The sequence below is a fragment of the Malassezia pachydermatis genome (assembly GCF_001278385.1).
Source record: "Malassezia pachydermatis strain CBS 1879 chromosome Unknown scaffold5, whole genome shotgun sequence".
NCBI classification, from domain to species: domain Eukaryota; kingdom Fungi; phylum Basidiomycota; class Malasseziomycetes; order Malasseziales; family Malasseziaceae; genus Malassezia; species Malassezia pachydermatis.
Window position 1 is genome coordinate 341,687 of NW_017253142.1, and position 22,780 is coordinate 364,466.

The window sequence follows — 22,780 nt, forward strand, 5'->3', positions numbered from 1 at the left end:
GGATCAAAACCAGGTGCGCCGGAAATCGCACTAGGCGCGGTACGACTGCGAACAACAGAGTGGCTGCGTCGAGGCTTGTGGCGATGAGGCGTAGGGGGAGACGCAGCGTCACCGGCAAACGCACTGAGTGCAGAAAGCTTGTTCCACAATGACGTAGACCAATATGATGATGATCCCGTTGACGACGTCGACGCTGGCATATCAGGCGCTGAATGTAAAGGTTTTTCCTCAATAGGTCTCAAGTCGATATGCGTAGTCGCGTGAGGAACAGGGACTGGCATGGCAGACTCTGCTGAGATGGCCTCGGCTATTTGAGCATGACGATCTTCGTCTAGTTTCCGCTCCACGTGCCGCAAATCGATGATAGAGTCATCCTGATGCTCTGTGGTGGATGCATCAGCTGTCACAAAGTCTCCGAAGGACTCTGATCGTGCATGACTTGAGCGCCTCATCGCACAGCTGTAGAGAGGCGGTGGGGTCCAGGCACCAAGAAAGACCGCTCCTTCGCACGTCCCCGCGTGGCACGTGGGGTGGCAGGCATCGCGCCTCCACGCTCTCTTTCTACCTTTCCTATACGTCCATCGTTACAATACAAATTTATATGCATCACAGTGTAAACTATATTAGAATGGTTGTGCATTTATCACTGCACGCCAGCGCGCAGCTTCACGATGTGAAGATGCTGTGAAGTAGAAGACATGACGAGAGTCGACAACACGCAAATGTAGCTGTCCCACGAGGCTTGCCGGAGGCAGAAGAGCATCCTTCACGGTACCCGGTGGTGAAGTATGCGCTTGCGGTTTAAACACAGCGGTAACATCCACAAGATCTGGGTCCGTTGCATTCAGACTAGATCGACGGCTAGGAGTAAGGTCTTCGGCTTGCGGCGATGACACAATCACAGCTAGGTCGTTGCACAAAATTAACTGAATAGGCATATCCAAAGATGTTTGCTCAAGAACATCTTCGTCGTTGACCGTTTCCATGCTTTGACCAACGCGCTTACTCACCCGTCGAAGCCGTAGAGGCCCGTCACAGATTAAACGCCGATGTGGCTGAACCAAAGGAGCAGAAAACGTACCACGCAACTTGCTTTGCCATTGCAGTAAACGCCGGCCCTGTTCGGATTGGCGCTTTCCTTCATTGACCCAGGAAGCAACAAGAGAAATGTGGGCCAAAGCGCGCGCTAAAGCCTCTTGGTCTGTATCAGGTAGCATATCATGCCCTGTGCAACGGACAAGCTGCTCCAGTAAGAGACGATACCGGGGAATGCGCTGAATTGGCAGCAAAAGATAACCTTCTAGATTGATTTGTGAATGGCGAGGATCTTCGCGGCATTTGCGTAAGTAGTGTTGGAACTTGCGCAGATCCGAGTTGGATAGGTGTGATGAGTCCTCAATGCGGTCATCGGATTGACTCGTGTCGGAATTCAGTAACCGTTGCCCGATGTTACTGAACGAGGCGCTCGGCGTTCGGAGGGCTTGACGTGTTCGCGTCAGGGTAGGTTCCGACCAACGCGAAATGGCTTGAACAGAGGAATCGTACTGATTCACATAGTTCATGTACATTTTGAAATAGGCAGCATGTTGCGAGAAAACATTGCCCACATCTACGGCCACTTGAGCCGTTTGCTTCGCATACAATGTTGGGTCCGTCGTATGCATGGACCACAGCGGCTTCGTAGCTTCTAGCAAAGACGGTAAAAAGGCATCACGATGGAACTGTACAATGCCTTCCACATGTCCAAAGATTCGACGTTCCATGCTCAAAGGCAATACGCGATCGTCCCCTGAAGGGTCTGTTGAATGACGCGCACGACGAACATAAATATCCATCAGTTCATTGAGTCCTGTCACGTAGGTCTGCTCCGTCTCAATAACTTCACATAGAATCTTAAAGCGCTTACTTGCATCCTCCCTCACCTCTTGATCCGCACTGTATGAAGCCCGCGAGGAAAGAACAGATTCTCCCGCTTCCTCCAAAATACCTCCCCGCATAGGCACTTCACCCGGCGTCACGTTTGGCGTATTCTCTGTTGTATTAGATATCATGAGCAAAGACGAGGTGGATAGCCCTGTACTAGCCGTTGCGCCGCTATTCGTCCACGGTGCAGAAAGAAATGCATCCTGGTGTCGCGCCGGGTTAAGGGCATCCAGATCCTTGAAATACTGTTTAAGCTGTCGGACATACGATGTGCCCTGAGAAGCAAACCAGTTCAATGTATTCATGCTCTCTTGAGTACCACCCACTGGCAAAAAGCAGGCCAATGGCTTAATATCATCGCCATGTGTAGGTGTACCAAGAATTGATGCTTGTGGTACAATGCTTGTTTGGGTGGGAACGTGCGACGGGACAATAACGCCTCGTATGGACCCAGACGTACTATTTGTGCGCTTGGGCGTGGAAAGGTCTCCCGATGACTCCCGGCTCCGGGCAAACCAGCGCGACGTCTTATCTGCCATAGGCGAGACGCGAGACTGCGTCCGTAGCTTTTGCAAAAAGCTGATTGACTTCTTGCTATCCGACGGACTGGGTATATAATTGGATCCGCTTGTGGATGTGTGTTGCAATGATGCCATACGTTCCGTACCTAGTAGCGGTGTAACAACCAAGCACCAGGAGGGGGTAAACGATTCGTTTCCCTCTAGCAAAAGGCAGTCCAGATACTCAAGTGTATACAACCAACTGGGCAAATACGTTAAAGCATTTCCTCGCAGACCAAGAATTTGGAGATAGGTCAGTGTCATTATCTCTTGAGGTACAGAAGGAAGGGCACAGTTGTCCACTAACAAGACACGGAGGCGTTGAAGTGAGCGTAAACTAACCAATGGGGCCATCTTGGGCGATTGTCCAAGAGGGTTGCTTGAAATATTTAGTTCCTCCAACATGGCGCAATGTGTGATGGACGATGGGAGTTCCGTCAGCCCAGATTTAGAGAGGTCTAACACCACCAACATCGACGGGGTATACAAAAATTCATAGCTCGATAAAGGACATGATTGGACAGATAAATGTGTTGTTCCTTTGTGAACCTGAGCAGGAATGTCCTCTGCGCTGGATACGACACCTAGTCGGGCTTGTTTGTCGTCAATCAGTTCTAACGAGCGAAGCGGAGGAAGCTGCGAAAATGCACGCTCCGGAATCGGAGTTGTTGGAATGGAATCATTTGAGTCCCAGCTGTAATCATCCCAATCAGCTCGCAAAGGTGTCACTTGGAATTTATCATTTTCCATACCCCAGTACTCCGAGGCTGATGAGGGCGTAGCTGTGCCATTCTCATACAAAAAGCCGGATGTGCTTGTATTCGATCCAGATTGACGCTTCGGCCCTGTGCTAAGAAAAGGAAAGCCTGTTGTCGACTTTCTGTGCATTGGTGAAGGTGATTTTGGCAACGGGGATGGTGGGAGAGCTCGGTGGGTCGGATCCACGCCATCCAATACAAGCCCATTTATCGATGACATAGAGCTGCCTTTCGCTTCATAATACGAACCGGATTGCGCATCTGAGAGGATAGAAGGTGTATGTACAGCAGCAGACATACTTCCTGTAGGCGAAAGAAAGTCAGGGGAGCTTTGAAGGGATGTGGTAATAGGTTCCAAGTCTCTCCGTAGCTGGCCTGATGAAAGTGACTTTTCACCCACAGGGGACATAGGAGGTGATGCATACGGTGCTTCCATCAAAGTGAGTGGGCTCAGGGCAGGAAAAGGTCCGTCTTGCGTGTCCCGTGCATACAGGGGCATGGCCGCCGGAGACGTAATTGATCGATTGGGAACTGGGCACGGTTAGTACAGTTCTTACTCTTTTAAGCACCCAAATGGCGCACAGGCTGATTGAATTGTGTCACGCACCCCACGCGATGTAACGAATGCACCTGTGATTGATGTCACAGACTCATCACATGTGTCTCAATCTTCACATGTGCGCACAGAGATCGGCATATAATTCGTCCCACGTGCAAAAATGTAGATTGGGTCTCATTCAGCGATGTGGGAACACAATACAGTCATGGCGCCACCTGCAGTGTAAGAAGGGACGTACCTCGAATGGGTGCCGGAGAAAGTGCAGGGATTGATTCTTCGCTAGGCATACGTTGTGGGCCCACTTGCATACTTGACCGTCGGTATAGTAAAGGTGTCTGCAAGGGGGACGGTGTTGGCATCATCGATGCGCGTCGATAGTTCGGGGTCGTTCGGGACGAGGACACTGGCGTAGAATGTTGTAGTATGGAATCCCGTTCAACAGTCAATTGTTGAGATGACTGATCTCCATTTAACACGGACGCTTCTAAAGGTGTAGAAACGGTCCGATGGCCCGATGTTGAGAAAACATCCTCCGCATAGGATGATATGTCTTGTGATTGCGCTGTAGGTCGTCGCGAGCGCCTGACGCGATGCTGAAGCCAAGCCATTGCATCACTCGTAGGTGATGCATGAGAGCGGGGTAGTGCACTCTGGCCAGGTTCTGGTGCCATCGAGCACAGGCACAAGAAGCAATGCGATAGCGGGAATCAGAGTCTCAAGTGCCTCTCGGTGCACTAGTCGCGGAACGTGATAGTACCTTCCTCGTCTAAGTCATCTCATTGGCTTAGTCAGCGCCCGGTGTTGTGGGGAACCTGCCATATGCAGGCGCCCCGTGCTCAGGGAGTGCATGGGATTAATTTTTTCCGGCGCTTTGACAGCTCTATCTAAGTCTCTGCCTATCAGAACCCTGTGGTGGTTTCTCGCATCTGCGCCAACTTCTTGACAATCTCACTGGGTGTTCGGTCGAGCGCCTCTGCCATAGAGAGCTGCTTTTCGTAGGGCAAAGTAGCATACAGCTCACAAAGATCTCCGTCTACCACCGACTTGACAGCAGCGTATTGCCCACGGTACGCCAGATGATCACGGCCCACCAAACTTACGTTTTCTTGACGAAGGTGCATTTCGAGCGTTGTAAACATGTTGACATCCTCGCGGCTGATAAAAGGCACAAGCGCACCGATCGTACCGTTGAGGCCAGTATACACCACCACGGGTTTGCCACCTGGCACCAGACTCTCAAGAGAGAGACTCGTAATGATATCGCCTAAGTGGTAGAACGCCAGCACTTGTGCACGATGCGCTGCACCCATCAGGTAGGAGCGCTCATTCTGCAACATCAGGCCAGTAGGGTCTTCATCTGATGCCATCGAAGCACCGGATTCAATGCGAAGGATATACAAATTACCAAACTTGTCCCCTGCCATAACAGTATCGTAGTCGAGCATAATCGCCGCTGTCGTCCATCGCGGCATGGTATCATCTGCAAAGGATACTAGGCTATTCGTCGCCTGTTTGTACACAACATAATGTACAGACTCTTGCATATCGCCCACAATTACACGAAGTCCTTGAACATTCAACGAAACCACCGGCGAGGGGAACGGCTTGCTTTGGCACTTGCGCAAAAGCTTTTTGGTCCCCATCTCAAAAATGCGTACATAGGGGCCAATGCCTGCCAACATTCGTCCATGGAAAGCATGGATCGCTAGCGGAACGCCATCCACTTCTGTCTTGTGCACAAGCTCCAATCGGTGACCGTCGTCGACCAGTCGGTAGGTCGTCAAATACGCGGTACGCATAGACGAAGGGGAGGGCGTCACGCCCACAGCGGAGCCAACCACCAAAAACAGTTCATTGCCGGCAGCTGCAAAAGGTACCAAAGCCACACTGAAGGCCGCCTCGTCCTGCTCCAGCGCAAGATGATAGCGAGTGGACATATTCTTCGCATCCACTATGCGAATGTAGCTGGCCCAATGGGACGCAGACGCACGTGGCAAGCCGTACGTCGCTGCATCCTCTTGCGACGAGGGCGCGTTCACTCGATGGTCTGATTCCACCACGTAAAACAAACTCGGGTCCGAAGGATGAATTGCCATTTTCCGTGGCGTGTAAGAAAGGGGCAAGGAGTCCATTTTCAGCTCTCCTCCAAGTTGTGGGATAGTGAAAATACGCAATGTCTCACCAGAAATACCAAGAAGTCCATCCGGACAGAGCTCAGTGCTAAAACTAGACACATGCGTCATAGCATCGAACATGAGAGGGGTAAAATGCAAATGAGAGTGCAGCGTGTAATTCAGCCAGCTGCGACTGCTGAGGGCGACAACAGCAGTATCGCCATGCACCTTTACACGCACCAACTTCACGGGCCGACTACCAAGGAAACGCGTTCGCGTATCTGTCAATTGCCCAGTGGCCGGGTCCAGAACGGTCCGGATGTACACGCCATTGACCAAGCCAATACTCACAAACATAGTCAAGTGATGCCGATCAATCGTCGCATCCAGCATTTCACTAATGCAAATACTTGTCGGCACTGCCGTCAGTGCCTGTAAACTGATGGGGGAGAGAGTGGAGTCTGGATCCAGCGAGATGATGCGCACAGTCTGGTCTGCACATCCAATGGCCACATAGGGCGTTCGTTGACTGCCTTCAGGGCACGCAGCAACACTCAAAGCAACCACTTGTGCGCCAATATTACGGCGCTCTTGGTATTCATTTAGCTGGCCGTCCATATCAAGCTCAAAGTACACAATCTCATGTGTATCCAACGCAATTACCACTTGGCGTTCATTGGTCGTCGCTGCTACAATCTTCGTTGATGTGCCATCGTCAAGCAGTGGCGTGGCCCATTCATTCACTTGCTGATTCGGAAGAATATGGCGAATACCCCGAGGGTGAACTTGGAGGAGTGCATCCGGTCCTAGCTGCTGCACAGCCAGAGTTGGCTCGGTGGTAAGAAAACCACTGTCCACAACTTCTTCAATGGTATCACTGATACTAAGTACCAATGTGCCATTGACAAAGCTCAGCACAATGTACCCATCGTATTCATCCTTTTCACGCAGTTTAGTAGCCCACACAGCTTCAGGCACACCGGGAAGTTCACTGCTAACCACTTCACTGACCTCCAATCCATGACGCAGACGCTTAAAAGTGCTTCGTGCACCACGGCCACACGCAGTATAAATCTGCGGCGCGTCATTGTTGAGAGGGTTGGCGATCTTGGCATCCATCAAAGGATCAAGAGCTTCCAGCGTATCGGCCAGTGCAATATTGTCCAGGGGCCGAGGCGTAAAAGTGGGCGGGAGCATTTCGCGAGTAGCTCCGTGATTAGGGTACGAAGTAGATACATACTCCGGCAAGTCATCGTCATTGCCTAGTTTCTGGAACGAATACAATTGTTGGTCGCCTGTTTCTGAAGACACATACAGGAAACCAGCTCGTAGAATGGTAAGACTAATTGCCACAGGCACTGTATCAAAATACTTGATACGTAACGCCTGGACTTCTTCTTCGTCATGATCAATTGTCACTTTAAACAGATCGCCATCTTCGTTTTGCACCAGAATAAAAAAGGCCGCTTTCATTTTATGCAAGACACTCGAGACAATCATCGAGCCACGGTTCATGCCTGACGACGTCTCACGCCTTGGGATTGGGACACAGTGATCAGGCTGTCCTTGGTGCTTATACACAATGTAGTCTTCCATGCATACAAGGACGCCGCTAGGCCCATCCCATCGCTCCGTATTGTGATTGTACCCACCCGGAACACTGATAAGTCGGTGCGCACTGCGATCCACAGGCTCCAACCAGCGACGAACAACATGATTTAGCCCAAGATCGAGCTCATAGTAAGTAAGTAATTTCTCCGTTTGGTAGTATGCTTCGCCTGTAGGATCCGCGTCCGCGTCCGCATAATCGAACTCAAGCGAGGCGAAAAGAGGATTCTCATAACCAACATCTACGCCGACAATCGATTCGACAATCGTGGAAGGGCGGTTGGCCTCCAACGGACTGGATATAGTAAGGTTAGCATCAGCGTCGCGATTCAGCACGTAAATAAGTTTCGTCTTCTCAATTGCACTAATGAGCACAGCACGGCCTTTTGGATCACTAGCAAGGTACTGACCAGGTACAATGCGACGATTTCCTGACCGGCCAAATGTCTCTTGGTGCACTTTGACGAATTGGTTTACATCTTCACGATACTCCAAAACAACGATGCGTCCTGAATCGCTGCCCAAAATCAGATAGTCTTTTTATAAGCACAGTAAAGTACATACCTTTTGTGCTTCCTGTAAGGCGAAAACATGTGGCACTTCGGATGTTGCCAAACGTATTCTGGGACAAAGCACGCGACATTTTGCCCGTGTTGGTGTCAATATGATACAACTCCAGACGACTACCACGCACAAGCAGAATATCCTGCTGTCTAGTCCCTTGAAATTGACCTACTACGGCCGTCGTCACGTTGGACGACGGCTGTAGCGTGAAGTTATACAGTTGCATGGGGCCAGAAACGGCTCACGCAGCGCTATGAGCAAGGAGTCCAACGCGAACTGCGACGTGCTTGGGAAAATCGCTTAGTCATCCTCCTCTCCACATTGCACCACCATTGCTTCTAGTAGCGACATGGGGCATGGCCAAGCTGCCTCTAGCGTGTCGTGCTCAGGGACGCCGCCAGCTTCCGCCCTGTTTCACCCTACACACTGTGACCAGGAGGATGTCACAGATGTAGAGCCTATTTTTTCCAAGTTTGGTGCCTGGACACCTATGATCGAATGCCCTGCGTATTTCTCGATGAGGAGCTGGCTCCACACTATGCATGAATGGATACAACACCCCGAGCGCAATAGCTCAAGCATTCTTCGTGGGGAAATTTGGCAAGAGTATGAGACGGATTCTGATCTAGATGAGTGGGTGTGTCGATACCAATGTGTGCGACGAATTCTACCTCGACGAACTCACATCGATCGCGGTATGCTACAAGAATGTGCCATTTATACCAAAGGCGAGGCGGCCGGTATCGTAGTATACACAACACTCCGTTCTTCAGATCCGTCCACCGAAAAACCAAATGCATTTATTATGGACCAGCCCTATCATGATCATGATTGGCCTACGGCTCATGATGTGCCATACTATCATCCCGTCGTACGACGTATCGCTTTTCGCTATACTCAATGTGCTGAATGCATGAAAGAAGGCCCACAAGGACATTTACGTATTGATTTTAGCTTTTTCCCTGATGAAGCACGCCCTATCCCTCCGTCTTCACGATTGGGGCGCACAGCTATATCATTACTTCGGCTGCTTCACCAACACGGGTATGGCCATGCAACAGCCTACGTGAAGCGCGTCCATCATGATATACTGGTTCCTCGTGATCTATACCAAGATGTATACCTAGCTCTTCGCACACGATATGCCGGCTCATTAATTGCCTCCTGGGCCGAAGTTACCGATCCGACCAAACATGTCTTTGAAGATCTTGGTATCGCCGCCTGGCTCATTCTTTTATGGCGAGATATGTTTCCCTTGCCTACGGGCAAAGGATGGACACCTACTACACGTTGTGGAGATATATGGGGCCAGCCGCCGGGTGGATTTTTTGATGTGGGATGCGGCAATGGTCTTTTGGTTCATATTTTGCACAGTGAAGTACGTATACACAATGCTTACCAATGTAGGGGTACAACGGGTGTGGACAGGATGCGCGTGCTCGTAAATCCTGGGCTCCTTACGTGCAAGCTGGAACGTCTTTAAGAGAAGGCTTCCTTGATGGTCCCTCGTTAATCCAGCAGTCGTTGCGAGGCGACTCCCCATGGCCCGATGGTGTTTTCTTGATTGGCAATCATGCCGATGAACTCACACCATGGATCCCTGTTCTAGCGGCCAGTCTTCCAACGTGCTCTGGCTTTGTAAATATTCCGTGTTGTGCATGGATGTTGAATTCGTCACGTTTCACAGCAACGCAAATCAAATGGAATGAAGATGTGCTAGCCTCCTTATTGGGTGTAACCCGTATGCCGTCAAAAGAAGCCCCACCTTCTCCCCTACAGCACGTCGCCAAAGACTGGGAGACACGTTTACAACATATGCATTGGTTTGCGTACCGGACGCTTACGCCACCTGATGGGGCTGTGACACATTCTAAGCACTTGGCCTATTATACCTATATTGCTACCTTGCATCTTCGCGCGGGTTGGTGCCTTGAAACAGAAGCGTTACGCATTCCTAGCACGAAGAATTGGGCTTTTGTGGGCCGACGCCGTCTATTTGACGGTGTCCATAATGAGCCCACAGATTGGAAACAGATTATGCATCAACAACAAGAGCAACTCATTGTAGAGGCCGCAAGTTTGCCATCGACTGTCATATAATAATTATCGTCTGCTCTGATCGATCAATTGTCTGTTCTATTATATATATATATATATATATGTACGATCAACAATAAATGCTGATTAAATCATGGCGATGAATAGAACGGCAGCAGGAGCCAGCACACTGGCGACAGTCATCATGGTGCGCGACGCATCGTTCGACACCGAAAGCTGAGGTAGGTGCGAGGCATCCGCACCACTGTGCGAGGACGAAGTAGAGCTCGGCGACGTGGATGAAGTGCTCGACGTGCTGTTCGAGGCGTTCTTGTTGCTAATAGGCTTCGAGGCACGGTACGACCAGCCCTGAGGACGCCAGCCCATCTCAACATCGTAGTCGTTGAACAAAGCAGAGCGACCCTCCTTGCTGCCAAATACCTTGGCAGCATCGTGAGAGGCATCCTCCACGACACATAGACGGGTCTTGATCACACCGTTGCTGTGGTGAGACCAGTCAGGCAAGTTTGAAAAGTTGCCCGGGAAACCATCAAGGTTTTCGTTCGTAGCACCGAGCATATTAATGTAACGCCACCAGCTCAGGTTACGGTCGCGACGCTTCTGACCACCCTGGAGAAGAGCCATACACTTTTGGTCACCATTCTTCAAAGTGTCCTTGTAACCAACAATGTTCACCACGTCACGGTTAATGTACTGAGAAAAGTAGTCCGAAGTCGACTTATTCGACGACAGCGTACCAGGGTACGAAGCAAAACCGTAGCGCCAGTCGTTGTACTCGGGGCACTTGTCAATAGAGGCAATCGACTTGTCAGTAACAGGGCGGTGCTCAGTGAAGTAGGCAGAGCTGCTAGGGTCACCAACGACATAGCGCACGTGCACGTTCTTAGGACCGTCCTTACCCACGGTGGCGTAGCGGTTCATCAGCTGAGCACCACCGCCATGGCCCACAAGAGTAATGTTACGCAAGTTCGGGTACTTCTGGTTGTCCGTGAAGTGGTCAATAATCGCATCGATGGCATCCACAGAAGAGGCAGGAGTATTCTTCGGGTGCGTCGCAACGCTACCGGCCTGCCATGCATTGACATCGCCCCAAGCAAGCGTCTTGTCAGAGTACTGACCCTTGTTCAGCTTGGTGGAATAGAATTGAGGGGCCACAATAACGGAGTTGTTGTTAGCACCCTTGTAGTTGTCTTTCACAGCCGACTGCAAAGCATCGTTCATAATAGTCCAGTAACGGTCACCGTCACGGAGCTTGCCGTGAACCATGATGAACGCATGCTCCACTGATTTGTTCTGCGGTTCCTTCGTCCAGTACACCGCCACCTCAGCACCCGAGATGCTGACAGGGAGAGTGGTCAGAATGGATCCCTCCGGCACATCCGGACTGTTGTGAGATTCACCCTCTGTCATCGCATTTTTACTCGAGCGGTCAATGGAGGACGACACATCCAGCGTCTTGGACTTTGGATGTGAAGAGTTGTGGCTGCTACGCGGGTGCATTCGCACACCCATGGGGTTCTTGTATGCTTCAGACTGGTCTACTACCACAGAGGCAGCGAAAAGGGCCGCTGCCCATACGCAGACTGAACGGACCAACATGATAGAGGATAGAGTCGCGGTCAAGGATCGCTATTTAAAAAGCGGCAACTGCGTAGATAAAAGACGTGCAAGGCTTGGAATGTGCATTTGCCGGACTAGGGTTGAAAGGGGCGCAGTAGAACAAATGATTACAATAGACATTGTAGAATGCAATGTCGGCTTAACTAATAACAAAAAACCAATAGCATGTCTTTATTTCAAGTTTGACTGTGACCAGCACGTGAAAGTACGCGCAACTTCTATGTCGAGAGCTGCATACCTCTTTAGCTTCGAAACGCGCTTCGCGTCAAGGTCGACGACAAAGATGGTCGTACATGGAGGGTGTAAGTCAGGTGTCACTGTAAAAAGCAGACTAAGATCTTTGATAGTAGCCGAGAGCATATGAGCGACGATCAGCTTCCGTAGCGCCTGTACATTGGGCTCGTTGAGCGCAGCTGGTGGCTCGAGCACTGCCTCCTTATACTCTTGTAGTGTGATTGGCTGAATCATATCATCATTGGCGTCACATAGGTTACACTGCATAACCTGCGCCCATGCTTTCGCTATGCCTTCAATATCCATAGGGTCTAGAATTTGCTGTGCTTGGACAATGGATGTCAACAATGCCTGATTTGCAGGCTGCATAAATATGGAGCTGATGCGACGCGTCAACGTTAACACAGGTTCCTCGCCTAACCATGTCAATAGCTTGACAAGCTGCGAAGGTTTCTGAACTTTGCCCCCGAATAGAATTTTCATGTTCCCCTCGCCATGTACCCAGTCGCTACAAAGCGCGTACACAGCTCGCTGAACCCGTTGTTCATCACCGCTAAATAAGTCAAGGGGATCATACCAAGCTAGAAAACGAGCGGCTAGATCAGGTGAAGATGGTGATGATTGTAGCGTCTTGAGCACGCGATGCATTCGATAGCGTGACACTGCACGCTTGCATGGATATTTAGTTTGCATAGTAGGCAAAAACCCGCACTTTGGCTGAATTGAGTATCACTTGTACATACCTTAATCTCGACCACAAAACTTCCTGGCACAGAAGAACGACTGAGATCTGGCATGGCCCATATAAAGGGAGCACTCAAATCAATATTTGACTTAGTGCGCCGTGACGACGGACGCACTTGCTCGCTTTGGTGAACCAATGTCTGCAAGAATGTACGAAGTTGGTCATCCACAGGTATTTTGCGTAAGACGGGAAGGGAGGACGTAGGAAGTAGATGCGCAATGACGTTCTCGAGATATTCATCGGGATACGGCACAACATGCGCATCAGGTTCTGGAACTTCTTTCTTTACGCGTAGCACGATAGACTGCCCATTGCCTAATGTATTTACAAATGGCCATTCAGGTGGCCCTGTGTAGCGATAAATTATATTGGCACCACCTTCTGCAAGATAGGCCCAATGATTAGGCTCCCAGCCTGCCTCTTCCAAGTTAGGGGGCCAGGCAGCCATGTTTTATAGCTAGGCGGCACGTGCGAGCGGAGATGGCAGTCCCTCTGCCGGGCCAAGTGGAGAGTCGTCGCTTATATACAATGTTGACCGCTCTAACACACTCCCCCTTCACCTGCCATCATGCATTCGATCAAGGCTTACTTCGTTCCTGAGGCACCCAACTACTCTCTTTTGGCTCTGCCAGTGATGTTTTTCTTATCTATGGCTCGTACGTACTGAAAATCTGACCCGAAAGCGCATTGGTATTCCGTTGCTGCCGTGGAACAAATTCGGACCGCCGACGGTTTTCCCCTGCAGTCGCCACGCGTATTCTTCATGCAGCTAGCTGCTCGTCCAGTGGCGGGAGACAAGAAGTCGGAACATACACCTCTGGAGCGCCGTATTCTGCGCTGCAACGCTTGTCAGCAGAACGGCATGGAGAACCTGCCGGTGTTTGGTCTTACTCTTCTTTGTGGAATTGTTGCGCAGCTCCCTGGTGGCTACATGAACCTTCTGGCTGTCATCTACCTTGTTCTCCGCACCATGTTTAATGTTGCATACATCTTTACCGACTCGAAATCACTGGCCACGTTCCGCTCGATGATCTTTATGGGACACGGGCTTATTTACTTCCAAGTCTTTGTCAAGTCTGCATTTGCCGTTGCGGGACGTAAGTAAGACATAGATGATCTGTAGCTTTGCACGATATATTGAGTAAAAATGTAGGGGAGGATAATTTTTTGCGCATGGGCCGCCGCCTCCATATTTTTTCTGCACTTTTTTTCTGGGTTCACCATTGTGACAATGGGCGGTAAAAAGGTACGTGCCTCTACGTGTGTCTTATAATGAAGCACTCGTCCAAAACTCTCATGAAGAAGGATGCTATGCATCCAAATTCACGCCAAGCATTTCAACGGGCCCGCGTGGTGTTGCGGCAGAGACGCTTGAATGAAGCCAAGTCGCTACGCAACCGCCAGCGTTCTGCAAAAGGTGCGTTCTCTCTTCGCTTACGCAGTCGACCGAATCCTCACATTTGTGCTTCTTCTTTCCGAGGACAAAACTCATCTTCCTGATCTATACTCCTTCCATGACTTTATATCCACGTTTTACTTGGGACGTCATAACGACGAGCTTGAGGAGCTGAAGAAGGAGCAGCGTCCTGGCCGACCTAAAAGCAAGCGGCTTATCGAGCTTGAGCAGCTGATGGAAGCGGAGAAGCGAGAGTATTATGAAGGTATGGATGTTCCTGACCTCTGTAATGAAACCAATGTCGACTTGTTGCGGAAATGGGAAGGCGATCCACAAGGCATCCCACTCTTCCGCTTTGTCCGTATCAGCTCATCCGACAGGGATATGTGTCGTGTTGTACAAGCAGGAACGCATAAGGCTCTACAAGAATCTAGCCTCTAGCTCGAAGAGGCTCAGGCGTTTCGTCAAGTTGAAACACGACCTTTCCGCCTGACCGTTTTTCTGCGTGGGACAAGAGCTCCATGGCTGCCGGCGCCTCCTCTAGACTGTGCAGGATTGTATCAATCGAGGGCTTGATTTTATGCTGCTCGATAAACCGGATGCTTTTCGCAAACTCATCGGCCGATCCGAGGGTCGTGCCTGTGGTTCATTAGCATAATGTATACATACCTAGGAGATCCACATTCTTCAACGCTTCACGCATAGTAAAAGAAATCTTGGGCTCTGCCGTCATACCAAACACTACGACGCGACCTCCGTCACGAAGGCCAGCACGCAGCGCCTTGGCTGTTATATCGCCACCCGCAGAATCAATGACCACGTCAATCCATGGACGGTCGGAAGGAAGTTGGCGGCGGATCGTGTCTGTCCATGACTCGTCTTTGTACAAAGCGCCTCCTTTGGCCCCCATAGCCAAGGCGCGTTCTACTTTCGAGTCGCTGCCCCCTGTCACATATACATTGGCGCCATGAGCCACAGCCATTTGCAAAGCCTGCAAAGCTACACCACCGCCAATCCCAGTAATTAGAACATTGTGATGAGGCTGAATTTGTCCCTTGGTAAACAGAGCACGATAAGCTGTCACAGCTGCACAAGGCAACGTAGCACTTTCCACAGCCGTGAGATGTGCAGGTGCAGGGACAAGTTGTGACTTGTCAACGGCAATATATTCACAAAAGGTACCAGCACCACATACCTGGCGTGTAGCGCCAAGGATGCCAAACCCTCTGCCACCGAATTCGTTGGTCGCAAGGTGGGCTGGCGCAGAGGGCAAGGCAGCCTCAGGTCCTGCTTCGTCAGACTCCCAGCCACGGGAGGGAACGAGGAGATATAGTTGATTGTCGAGGGGCAAAAGCGACTGTGAATCAACGATAATGCCACATCCATCGCACCCAAGCGTAGCGTTTTCATAAATAAGACCAGGATAGAGACCGAGCATGGACCACTGATCACGTCGGTTCAACCCAGCAGCCAAAATCTGAAGTTAGATTATAAAGACATACCTTCACCAGCACCATACCTTCTCGAACGGTAGGTATCGGCACGTCTCGCACTACTAGGGCATTGGGCTGCCCTTTCGAAACGCCTTCTGGTCGTTCTAGTTGCAAGGCTTTCATCATTGCGTGGGGTAAGAATGTGGAGATGGGAGCTCTACGACGCACTATACATCTCTCAGCCACGTTCGTGGGCACGTGCCACGAAACGATGCTTATGAATAAGATGACCGTATCCGACACCACCAAATCAGTAGAGAAGGATAGGTAACAAGAGAATGACGACTAAAAAGTAGACCATAGCCATAGCCAGTAAGGAATACAGCCATACTTGATAATAACTGGGTGTGAGTAAAACGGGAATGCACGTACAAATACTGAGAAGATACAAAAAGATTCCGAATTAATAAGTAGAAAACGCCATCATAGAAGAGCGTAGCCGAAACATCGTAGGGAGGAACATTTTGATATTGATCAAACACATATTGGATTCGCAGCATACGTTCCATCCGACAGGAGATTGTCGGCCCTTCGTAAAGAACATTGGCATATGTGTAAAGAACTCGTACTTGCGACCAGGACGAAAGTATCAAGGAGAGTATATAGCACAATAATGAATACTCATTAATGGCAATGGAATAGTATCCAAAACGCCCAGGACTGTGCAAGAGGTCGTGAAAAAAGAAAAGCTGGCAATGAAGAAAGACTTCCAACAACGCAAAAGAAACGGCTTGTCGTACAATTTCCGAAGTTGGAACTCAAAAAATATACATGTGGAATTAAAAACGACAAGGATAGACACACTTGCAAAGCCAGGTACGGGCATTGAGCCTAGACTGAGAAGAATATTAGCGAGTGCATAACCACAGGCGGAGGCAAGACGAAACGGCACGCTGCGTGTAGGATCACGCTCACGACGTGTTCCAGGCGATAGGGCACTCGTAGGACATTCCGGCTGAAACTGCTCAGTAGATTTGAGTCTTACTGATTGGGCAAGCCTGCGACGTCCTTTCCAAGATTGTAGTAGGATGACAATCAAAGAACTTAAATGAAACCTCCATTTAAAATTCTCACAAGGAGAGGCATAGAACGACTTTGTGACCAGAGCCTGTATAATAGAGCAACACCCAACTGGCCGCCTTGTTTCTTCAGTGTATAGAGTTGTGGATCAGCGTTAATGTACAAGATGGAGTACAGTCTGTTATCGGACAATATTTCTAGAGCTTTAGCCGCTCCTGCCTCCCAATCTTGAATATACGGTGAGCGATGATCACTGGCCCATGACGTATACACCAACGGCGTGTTCAACCAACGAGTGTGCGTACTTGGAAAAACAGTCCGCAGCTCGTGTGTAAGCGGGAATGTTAGGCGAGAGTTCAGTTGGTGCTCCCAGTGGTAAAAGGGTGGTTGAAGAACGTTGAAAAGACTAGTTTGATGGCAGGCGTCAGGTGTTGTCTCATCTGTATGGAGAGCTCGACAAGATTCGAGCCAGGTAAGATTATACGTTGGCGACCGAAGTTCAGAGAGGTACGTATCCACATCATACCACCATTGAATTCGCTCTTGGGATAGGATAGGCTCGTAGGCAAAACTATCGTGGTACGAAGACAATGTTAAGTTTGATCCCATATCAATAATTTCTTTGTGCACTTCATCAGCGGAAGGCGAGTCTAAAGTCTCCGATGTGAAGATAGTGGCACGATACCTTTCTGCATGATTGGGGGATGTACAAGGTAGATTCACGGCCGACGCGCTTCCATGAGCTGCCCGTTCGTTTCGGTGCTTCTGCGAAATTCCCTTGAGAATTTCACATAAGCATAAAACGATACACAGTGCGTATTATGCAAAAAAGGCCTAATTCCAGCAGGAATGAGAACCAAGCAAGCATGTGCTGTGGGAAGAGGAAGCGCCTCGTTCACAGGACACATGTTATCACATATGTAGCATGAACTTGCAAGCCCCAGAGTTGTATCATTGCAATCATATGTAGGAGGCAGGAGGGATGTCTTATCCTCGGAGGCAACAAACGAGACATTGGCAGCGAACGGTTGGATGCCTTTCAACACCGACAAAAACTCGTCCGGGTTTATAGGCACACCACCGCCTAGCATGTACATAGCATAGTCGTAGTTCGACCTAGACAAAACACGATGGCTGCTGTCAAACGATTCACGAGCCCAGAAAGGGTGTACAGTAAAGGAGAGATCATGAGTACGACTACCTGACCTAGACGGGATAGTAGTGGTATACTGTGCTTGCGTAGAGGAACGTGTAAAGGAACAAAGTAGCGACTTTATATTTGCTTCACACGCAGGGCAATCACGCCAGAGTAAATCATACGTCCTGAAAGTCGAGGCGAGTTGATCAATCTGGGAGCGTGAACAGCATGCATTCGCTGCATGAAGATAATCATGACCACACACATCGACAAGGCGCTTCTTAGTCTGTTGATCTACCTTGGGAAGAATACCATCTGCTGTATATAGCCCTCTGCCATCAGCACACAACTGCCAGGCACATGGGCCACGGGAGGGTGGTGACATACTTGGTGCCAAATTCATTGCATCAATGCGCATGGACCATGTGTCTCCACGTGCGATCCACGTGCCTGACGCGTGTTTTATTTTTATAGTGAAGGCTGTGTTGGAAGTTGCTCAACAAGGTTTCACTCTGTCCATGGGAAAACGAGGTGTGCAGTTCTGTTGTTGTGTACGTACTTTAGGAAGAGCTTGCTAACCGTTTAGGTGTTTCCATTAGTGAAATTTGGTGCCTATACACTCACGGTGGAGACGGCGTTTGTTGCGCTCTGCGTGGGTATTCTGGCGCTAGCTCCACCGCCCATTGTTGGTGGCATGGGCGCCATTCCTGCGTGGGGCAAGTATGTCGTGGCAGTCATCGCTTTTGTGCTTGCGGCCTGGCAGATTGTGGGATTTGCCTCAATCATGGCTGATCACACTGTGCTATTCCGCTGGTACTCACGCGTGACGTTTATTGGCACTATCATTATTTTAATTTTCACCATCGCATTTATGGCCACGGCAGCTGGATTGCATGACAATGTCATTCCGACATGCCTGGCCAACTTCGAGCAGCCCCTAGCCAACGATGGCTTCGGTATTCAACAAGTGCAGGACCGTCTTGATCAAGGTCGTCGTGATGTATGCAACATTCTGGCATGGGCTGATGTCGGTCTTATGGCTGGTTTGATCATTGTCGTTGGCCTTATGCAGCTTTACATGTGCTACATGCTCCATAAATATGGACAACGTCAACGTGCTGCGGAAAAGGAAGCTAGAATGAACCCTGCGCCTGTATCGCTGCCCATGCAAGATACCAAGCAATGGAACACATTTGGTCAGCCACGTTATGAGCCTGTGCAGCCCCAAGAGCAAACGGATATGCATTATGCGACATACACACGGTAACCATACATATCGCAGACATGTCGCTTTCCAATTTTATAGTTGTATGAGTATACATTGGCACAGATTAAATACACTATTGTACAGTTTCTTGATCCACTACCTCCACGTCAGGTTTGGCTTCTTGTCGTGGTGTAATGGTGGGCGGTGGGCCACTTAAGTCCACACCAGCCGCTCGACCATAAGCAGTCAGGTCCACGGCCACGCGACGATGAAACGCCTCGTCTAGCCGCTGCGGGTTTTGTCGCGACTCCTTCGTCCATTTCGCTTTAATTTCACGACGCGTGCGTCTCGGAAAGAGCCGTGTGATCATCTCGAAATCGGTACCCCACTGGGAGATCGCTTGGAAAAACCGTTCCGTCTCTTCCGCTGACCAACGCTGCGTTCGTCGCTGCTTGCTGCGACTTGCACTATTCACGAATTGGTCGCCTTCGCGTTCGTCGATGACCTCCCAATTACGCTGTTCACGTTCTTGTTGTTCATCATCACGATAGTTTGCAAAAAGAGACTGTTCATCTAGCACAATTTTGCCATCAACGATACGAGTTTGCACCGCAAAACGGTTCTCAGAGAAATGGGGCTCAGTCTCTCCGGCTGGCAGATCAGTAGCGGGCGTCTCGCGTGGCGTAGAGGGCGCAGGGGTATCCGATTGCTTGATTTGTTCACTGGAAGGATCTTCTTGTGAATTCGCCTCTTCACGGCGCTTCTTGAGTTGCCGTGCACGAACTCGCTCCAGTTCAAATGTTCGACTGCTGGCTCGTCCACTTTTCCAGTTGGCCACAGCAATGGACTCCATCGTAGTTGTGCCGATATCGACGCGTAAAGGAGGTAAGTCAGTATCAGGTGTACCAGCTTCCTGCTGTGCACACTGTCGATTGTATTCAGCCTCATCATCAGAAATACTGGCCTTGGTTCGTTTCTTTTGTGCACGTGGTTGAGAGCGGAAAGCGGGTGGAGCGGATGATGAAGGCATAGGAATCGCGCCATAAAGGGCGCGGGCTTCAGCACTCATGAGTTGCCATGCCTCCGCTGCCATTTCAGCAATGAGACTAGGATCTGTTGGAGCGGATGTATGCAAAATATGCTGTGGATCTGCTTGAGCAGCATGAAGGAAGCGTTCATACGGTGTAAAAGAGGAGAGGGGTTGAGATGCAGACATGGTAGGAGGTAGCATCTCACTTGGCTGCGATGAGGATGCCTTGTCCACGGCAGGAGCCACGCGCTGCGGTACTCCAATAGCTCTGGGCGTAGTAATTCGCTGCGCTGTGCGGCTTGTCGCCGGCTGTGAACCAAACGCATAACTCCGCGCAGAAGAAACACTGGGAGCGCTAATTCTAGATGGCGTAGTGGTGGAGACGCTGGTGCTGACGCTGCTAGAGGCACGAGGCACAATACGCGTAGCGGCAGCAGGACGAACCGACGACGACGATGACGACTCGTGCGTGGCTGTCGTCCCCGTAGTTTGTGTGCTTCGTGACGCTAAGGACGAAGAAGATGGTTCAGCATGACCCTCCGGTTGAGATGACCTTCGTACCACAGCTGTGGGCCGGAATCGCTGTGTCCCCTTCTCGATGCGCGACATGCAACGCAAACGCGTCAAGACGTGTTATGAACCTGTCGCGACGCTCTAGCGCTTGAATGTACGTCGCCTTGTCTGATGACATAAGCATAAGTACGCGGCGCGTTGCTCCTCCAGTCCTGTCCTAGCCCGATGCCTGACGAGAAGCTGCAGCGGTATTTGGCTGAGCACTATTACTCGGGGCCCAAGTCAGAGGCAGTACTGGAAAAGTACGGGGATGGAAAGAAGAAGAAAAAGAAACGGAGAGCCGATGCAGAAGGAACAGATCCCCGAGCTGTCTTGATTCGCGACGAAGGATCGCTCTGGTTTGGTGAGACGGATGAGCATGACGATGCAGAGGCAGAGACGGAGGCTGTACATGTCGGTCCCATTGTGCAGGACACTGCGCCGTCGTCGAAGCAAAGTCAAAAATCAGGTTGGACTGCCATTCGAAAGCCAACATCAGAGGCGCCTTCTGCCCCCGATACCCCCGTTCCGGAAGCGACGTCGCAGGCGGCGACGCCCGAGATGGAAACGCGGCCGAAAGCTGGTCTGATGTCGCGTGAGCAACTTCGAGCACAAAGAGAAGCACGGGAAGCCGCTGAGCGTGCTGCAGCGAAAGAAGAAGCTATGCAACAAGACGAACAGTTACCGGAAGCGCAGCAGACGGTGTACCGTGACGCTCAAGGTCGACGTGTGAATATTGAAGAGGAAGAGGAGAGACTCAAACAAGAAGAGCAAGAGCGACTACGAAAGAAAGAGGAGCAAAAGCAATGGAACCGTGGTCTTGTTCAGCGCCGCGAAGAGGCAGAGCAACGAGCTATGTTGGACTCGGCTAGGCATGAGCAACTAACAAAGTACGTGTCGCACTATTGGGCTAATATTAGATATGCGGACGACAAGCATTTAAACTCGGAGCTGCGTGAGCGGGTTCACTGGGACGACCCTGCACGCGCGTTCCTTACGCGACGTGCAGGCCGACGAGTAGTTCGACCACAATACGAAGGACCTGCGCCACCACCCAATCGATTCGGTATTAAACCAGGGTATCGATGGGATGGTGTAGACCGAAGCAATGGTTTTGAGCGTAAGATGCTCATGTCTATCAACAATGCGCAACGCATCAGGACCGAACATCATGGTACGTACTTTTCTATGGCTCATTCACTGTCGTACAGCTTGGTCTGCCGAGGATATGTAACCTCCACATAGTGTACGTAGTTGTCTCGTCACGCTCAATCTAGGGATTGAAAGCATAGACGACAGACCACGCTTTCCTGTGTGAACCTGGACCTAGTTCACGACTAGACCACCTAAGCGACTCCGTGTTCCCTGGTGATACCATCACGGCCGTAGTGCATTATGGCCTCTGTCTCTTTGCCACTGCCCCTCGTTTCTCCTCTGGCCACGCATGTGCTTGAGCTATGTGGCTTTTCGCCTGTGTTAACGACACAAGATTTGCATGCGATACTGGCTCCTTGGAGTGAAGGGGACTATATGGCCTACCGTATCAAGTGGCACAATGATACAACGGCCTATATTATGTTCCAAGATGCAGGCACAGCGAAGCATGCCTACCTTTCGTTGTTGTGCACGCCGCCTGCGATGCTCCGCTCAGATTACCAAGGGAACGAAGAAGAAAAGCAGTATGCACTCGATACAAAACCATGCTCACGCCTGTGTGACACGTCGTATGCCCAAATACGGCCATACTTTGGTCCAGAGGCAGCGGCACTACTGGCCAATTCGGGAATGATTACACGTGGCGCAGCGCCCATACCTTCGAAAACTGCTACTTCTATCGCGACACAGAAAGAATCAGCTCCATCCAGGTCACATAGGCGGATCATGAGCGGCACCTCTGTGCCCAGCAAAGGCTCCGACGCACTCTCGTTCCGTTCCCCCAAAGAGCCTAGCCGGCATGGTGGGGGGACACGAAGTGTATCACACGTTGGACTGCCAGACACCCCTTCTTCGCGCTCGAATCGATCTACACGTACATAAGTTCCTTCCCTTCGTCTATAGGCATCTGCATCTACGTTTCATGGACGCTCGGCGTCAACAGCGCCGGTGCCAAGGCCCTTAGCCGGCCCTCCACATAACTGAGCCGTGCATTTTCCAAAAGATGGGGCGCCCGTGCACGAGGAAGCGGCGAATTGGCGCGCCAC

General features: G+C 50.6%; 9 protein-coding genes across 9 annotated transcripts; 4 read left to right on the plus strand and 5 right to left on the minus strand.

Moving 5' to 3' along the window:
* Window positions 1-623: 623 nt before the first annotated feature.
* Malapachy_1901 (fyve finger containing protein) lies at window positions 624-2,228 on the minus strand (the record flags this gene model as incomplete). The annotated part of the gene is made up of 1 exon (XM_018136397.1): window positions 624-2,228. The coding sequence occupies one exon, from the start codon at window positions 2,226-2,228 to the stop codon at window positions 624-626; it is 1,605 nt and encodes a 534-aa protein (XP_017991351.1).
* Window positions 2,229-4,699: 2,471 nt separating this feature from the next.
* Malapachy_1872 (splicing factor 3b subunit 3) lies at window positions 4,700-8,312 on the minus strand (the record flags this gene model as incomplete). The annotated part of the gene is made up of 2 exons (XM_018136368.1): window positions 4,700-8,058; window positions 8,087-8,312. The coding sequence occupies 2 exons, from the start codon at window positions 8,310-8,312 to the stop codon at window positions 4,700-4,702; spliced, it is 3,585 nt and encodes a 1,194-aa protein (XP_017991535.1).
* Window positions 8,313-10,270: 1,958 nt separating this feature from the next.
* On the minus strand, window positions 10,271-13,191 carry Malapachy_1900 (transmembrane protein; the record flags this gene model as incomplete). The annotated part of the gene is made up of 4 exons (XM_018136396.1): window positions 10,271-11,605; window positions 12,003-12,022; window positions 12,058-12,439; window positions 12,742-13,191. 4 exons carry the CDS (start codon window positions 13,189-13,191, stop codon window positions 10,271-10,273), a joined length of 2,187 nt encoding a protein of 728 aa, XP_017991352.1.
* A 120-nt stretch (window positions 13,192-13,311) lies between these two features.
* On the plus strand, window positions 13,312-13,848 carry Malapachy_1898 (hypothetical protein; the record flags this gene model as incomplete). Its single annotated transcript, XM_018136394.1, has 2 exons — window positions 13,312-13,399; window positions 13,427-13,848. 2 exons carry the CDS (start codon window positions 13,312-13,314, stop codon window positions 13,846-13,848), a joined length of 510 nt encoding a protein of 169 aa, XP_017991262.1.
* Window positions 13,849-13,974: 126 nt separating this feature from the next.
* Malapachy_1897 (hypothetical protein) lies at window positions 13,975-14,580 on the plus strand (the record flags this gene model as incomplete). The annotated part of the gene is made up of 3 exons (XM_018136393.1): window positions 13,975-13,989; window positions 14,022-14,160; window positions 14,186-14,580. The coding sequence occupies 3 exons, from the start codon at window positions 13,975-13,977 to the stop codon at window positions 14,578-14,580; spliced, it is 549 nt and encodes a 182-aa protein (XP_017991201.1).
* A 23-nt stretch (window positions 14,581-14,603) lies between these two features.
* On the minus strand, window positions 14,604-15,758 carry Malapachy_1881 (acyl-coa synthetase; the record flags this gene model as incomplete). The annotated part of the gene is made up of 4 exons (XM_018136377.1): window positions 14,604-14,628; window positions 14,652-14,778; window positions 14,809-15,616; window positions 15,642-15,758. The coding sequence occupies 4 exons, from the start codon at window positions 15,756-15,758 to the stop codon at window positions 14,604-14,606; spliced, it is 1,077 nt and encodes a 358-aa protein (XP_017991528.1).
* A 2,550-nt stretch (window positions 15,759-18,308) lies between these two features.
* Window positions 18,309-19,057, plus strand: Malapachy_1896 (hypothetical protein; the record flags this gene model as incomplete). Its single annotated transcript, XM_018136392.1, has 2 exons — window positions 18,309-18,341; window positions 18,377-19,057. The coding sequence occupies 2 exons, from the start codon at window positions 18,309-18,311 to the stop codon at window positions 19,055-19,057; spliced, it is 714 nt and encodes a 237-aa protein (XP_017991202.1).
* A 73-nt stretch (window positions 19,058-19,130) lies between these two features.
* On the minus strand, window positions 19,131-20,636 carry Malapachy_1902 (hypothetical protein; the record flags this gene model as incomplete). Its single annotated transcript, XM_018136398.1, has 1 exon — window positions 19,131-20,636. One exon carries the CDS (start codon window positions 20,634-20,636, stop codon window positions 19,131-19,133), a length of 1,506 nt encoding a protein of 501 aa, XP_017991350.1.
* Window positions 20,637-20,765: 129 nt separating this feature from the next.
* Window positions 20,766-21,813, plus strand: Malapachy_1895 (hypothetical protein; the record flags this gene model as incomplete). Its single annotated transcript, XM_018136391.1, has 2 exons — window positions 20,766-21,753; window positions 21,791-21,813. 2 exons carry the CDS (start codon window positions 20,766-20,768, stop codon window positions 21,811-21,813), a joined length of 1,011 nt encoding a protein of 336 aa, XP_017991200.1.
* Between the last annotated feature and the right edge of the window lie 967 nt (window positions 21,814-22,780).